This window comes from Hibiscus syriacus, unplaced genomic scaffold (genome assembly GCF_006381635.1).
Source record: "Hibiscus syriacus cultivar Baekdansim isolate YM2019G1 unplaced genomic scaffold, ASM638163v2 tig00110319_pilon, whole genome shotgun sequence".
NCBI lineage: Eukaryota > Viridiplantae > Streptophyta > Magnoliopsida > Malvales > Malvaceae > Hibiscus > Hibiscus syriacus.
This window is the reverse complement of record NW_024062678.1, coordinates 1,532,827-1,537,047: the sequence shown is the minus strand read 5'-3', so window position 1 is coordinate 1,537,047 and position 4,221 is coordinate 1,532,827. Positions and strand designations below refer to the sequence as shown.

The 4,221-nt window shown below is 42.7% G+C and overlaps 1 protein-coding gene across 1 annotated transcript; it reads left to right on the top strand.

Annotated features, from left to right (window-relative positions):
• LOC120117190 (predicted GPI-anchored protein 58) lies at positions 1-567 on the top strand. Its single transcript, XM_039137493.1, has one exon. The coding sequence runs from the start codon at positions 1-3 to the stop codon at positions 565-567; it is 567 nt and encodes a 188-aa protein (XP_038993424.1).
• Positions 568-4,221: the final 3,654 nt, after the last annotated feature.

Below are 4,221 nucleotides of genomic sequence, written 5' to 3'. Positions count from 1 at the left end.
ATGGAGTTCCTCCCGCACACTAACTTTACCATTCCCCATTTTCCTGATGAGCTCGTCCCATCGTATGGAGATGCCGAGGCATCTGCAGAAGTACCTCCACCCGCCCCAGCTGCTACTCAACATTCATCGAGTAAAGACAGTCCCCAGCGAGCTGAAACAGAGGAGCCAGTGGACCCTGATCCGATCCACGCAGTTTCACCTGATGTAGACAGAGAAGCCAACCTCCAACTTACTAATTTCCTGGAGACTGCCCCATTTGTTGAACCGTTCGCAGAAGAACATCCAGCAATGCCACCACCTGATGTACCGATGGAAGCAGCCAACCCCGAAGTATCACAACCTACTGAGTCAGCCGAGGAGTCACAATCGGAGATGCCACGACAAGCTCCTTTGCGTAGGAGCAGACGTCGCCTACGAAAGGCATCTCAACATCAGGAGCCCCCGCTCCCAACTGTTCAAGAAGGCCCTCGCACTCCTCCAGCTGCACCAGCTTCTGACTCCGAGCATTCCAGCCCCGCTAAGCTCCGCAAGCGCACTCACCGTGCAACTGCTGCACCACCACCATGAAGCCAAGGTACCTTGCATTGCATTGCATTCATAGCATGTAGTTTTCATTTTTCTTAGATTTAGTAAGCATTGGGGATAATGCTTCTCTCAAGTTTGGGGAAAATAGGGTTCTCGCATCATTGTATGATAGTATTAGTAAAATGAATATGCCATGACATTAGTAAATATAGAATTAGTTTTCTGGAATTAATTGAGGATGACCGATGATGAAGAATTCTTGATGGCTAGGATAGAATGTATATGACTGGTTGAGGATGATAGAACCAACTCTAGGACTTGCTTCTTTGAAACCCTTGAACACGAGTGTATGTTTTCCATGCTTGAGAAACTTAGAAATTTTTTATAAGAGAATTCTTAAATGTCGTGGCATAAAACTGTGAATGATGAAAACCCTGCATAAAAAGGAAAAAAGAAAAAAATAAATATAAATTATAAATAAATGCCTTGGCATATCTGTAGAGGAACACTCCGCTATGTCTTGGCATATGAGTGAATGAAAGTAGTCACAGGATGACTCTATCTGACTAGCTTGGGGTGAAAGGTATGCTCCCTTTCATTTAGAGTGTGGGATGGTAGAGTGATGGGCTGACTCTCCTCGTAGCAGAAGTAATCAAAGAAAACAAAGGGGAGTAGTAATTTGAAAATGTCATGGTAAATTAAGAAAGCTTGCTTAGAAAATTTTTAGGTTTGTTAAGCATGGACTGGATACAAATACGCACACACCCACACAAAGAATCTTGCCCTAGGGGACAGTACTTGATTTCTCAATTAGTCTAGCATGTTGAAGCAAAATGCTGAGGGCTGAAATTTTATCCCATAAAACTACTCTGCTTCTGAACTTGCCATGGTATTTTTGTTTTGCTTAATACTATCCATTGCTTGAGGACAAGCAATAGCTTAAGTTTGGGGGTGTGATAACTCCGTAAAAATGACACATTTTGGGACCTTTTCACTTAAGTTATTGAATGTCTAAGAGCACATTTAGGACCATTTAGATGCATTTAGGAGCATATAGTTGCATGTGGTGGAATTATGTTTTCCACGGCATTTTAATTTGTCATCAGTGCTACCTTATGGGGAAGGTGTTTGTCTAATGATGTGCAGGATTTGAGAGCAAGGAAAAGAAAAAGGAAAATGTCGTGGCATAAGGAGACTGCTGAGCATAATGAAAATACCGAGTTGGAATGGCATTTCAAGAGCACACAAAGTGAAAGAAGATATTTTCGAAGCCAGTTGTTCCCTATTTGCACGTGATCTCTGCCACGCCGCCCTGCTGCATATCTTGTCTGCTGCGGCAGGATCCTGTCGGGTGCCTAGATCAGTGTTGCCACGCCGCCCTGCTGTAGATCTTGTCTGCTGCAGTAGGATCCTGTCGGGTGCTTAGTCAACCACCCAGGCTGGACCATTGCCAGCTGTCCAGCAGGATCACTGTCAGCTCTGCCCGATCATCATGTGAATCAAGCATGATTTGGGGTATCTTTGGAATTTTTACACAAACTTTTAGGGTTTTTCTCCCCCTATAAATATATGATGAAGCCACAATGTTAAAAGACTTTGGTTCCAGCCATATTTGAGCTAAAAAGTTAGAGAGAGAGAGAGAGTTTCATCTTTCTCCGTCAATCCTACTTGTCGTGGCATTTCTCCTTGACAAGCTGAAGGGAGTGGCGTTCTGAGCATCCGAGAGGAGCCAATCCGCTAAGAGCAGCTCGTGGTGGCAGAGGGAAGCATTAGGCAGTACACGTCGAAGGCTTTTTCTTCTCCCCTTAGTACTTGTTTTCATATTTTGTTGATTGGGTTGTAAGGAACGAATGAATCTTGCTTTGTGCTTGTTGATTTCGAACCCCACCATGAACTAATCCTATTTGGTGGGAGTTCGCATGGATGTTTAAGTTTAAGTTTTAATTTTAATGAATGGTTGTTATTTCATGCTTTATTCTGTTTTGTTTGTGAGACTTAAAGCCTTAAGGTTGTAGGAGCTACGAGAGTAGCCTTTCCTTAGGAGGGTTCATGAGGTTCGAGAGAATGCCTTGGCAATTTATCTTTAGACTTCGAGAGAAGCTAGGGAGGAACTACATAAACAACGGTTCTAGGTAATAACTAGGCCTAATCCACCTTAGAGATAAGGCTAGGATTTCATTCGACTAAAAGGAGTTGGGTATAAACAATAGGTTAGATGTTAATGCTGCCGTAAAAAGGTATTGTCGAGACATATCCTATTAGCTGAACCAATAGGGTCACTGCTAGGGCTTACGCCAATCGATTTTGCCAGGGCATCTTTATTCTGTCGAGTCCCTTACTAGAGATAGCATAGGGCGCATCAGTAGACTCTGTCGGGCAGGGTAAGCATAAAAGAAACACCATTCAGAGAAATAGACTTAGGTTTTCCTTGTGACTGCCATCACTCATTTTCATTGCTGCTTGTCTTGTGAGAAAGCTAAAGTCCTACATATATTAAATCTAGTATTTGCATTTTATTTTGCCTTGACATTTCCATTTGTTTTCACGTATCACAATTTAATTTGCCACGACATATCCATCTGCTACCACACTATCACCATTCTATTATCACCACATCCATTCAATTTTGCCACTGCATTCTCATTTGTACATACCATAACTAACTTTACTCAAAGTAAAGTGTCTTGACAAACCTATTTGATTTCCCCAATTCCCTGTGGAGACGATACTCGACTTATCACTTTATTACTTGTTCGATTGTGTATACTTGCACACATATCCGCACCCATTTATAGTACTCACAAATCGTAGACAAAATGTCGTCCGGTATGCCCATAGCGCTTCATTGAGTTTTGGGGACTAGTATTTCCTTCGAGGGTTCACCACCTTCTCGAGAATATGCTTGACTTCACGGTTGGACACTTCAGCTTGCCCATTTGTTTGTGGGTGATATGTCGTGGCAATTTTATGTCGCACTCCGTATTTCTGTAATGCCTTGGCAATTAGCTTGTTATCAAAGTGGGTGCCCTCATCACTGATGATGGCTCTCGGTACTCCAAATTGAGTAAAGATGTTCTTGTGAAGGAACTTGAGCAACGTCTTAGAGTCATTCCTTGATGTGGCAATCACTTCAACCCACTTTGAGACGTAATCCACAGCAAGCAAAATGTATAAGTCTCCAAAAGAAGATGGGAACGGTCCCATGAAATCAATGCCCCAAACATCAAAGAGTTCTATCTCCAAAATATTTTGCAACGGTATTTCGTTTCGTCTGGAAATGTTTCCAGTGCGCGGGCATCTGTCGCACGCTTTACAAAATGCGTGGGCATCCTTAAATAGTGATGGCTAATAGAAGCCTGATTGAAGGACCTTTGTAGCAGTCCTTGCACCTCCAAAATGCCCTCCACAGGTTGCGGTGTGACAATGATATAAGATATCGCGTTGCTCCTCTTCGGGGACACACCGTCGAATCATTTGATCGGCACATTACTTGAACAGGTACGGCTCGTCCCAAAAATAGAACTTGGCATCATGCATAAACTTCTTCTTGCCCTGGCTGTTTAGTTCATAAGGAAAAACACCACTAACAAGAAAATTGACAAGGTCAGCGTACCACGGAATTGCCGTGGCATATAAAATTTTCTCATCATGGAATTCTTCTTTAATATCGAAAATGTCATGGCATTCCGAAATGTT

What these genes read in the sequence shown, in the direction of transcription:
- LOC120117190 (XM_039137493.1), top strand. Translation starts at nt 1, where the DNA reads ATGGAGTTCCTCCCGCACACTAACTTTACCATTCCCCATTTTCCTGAT.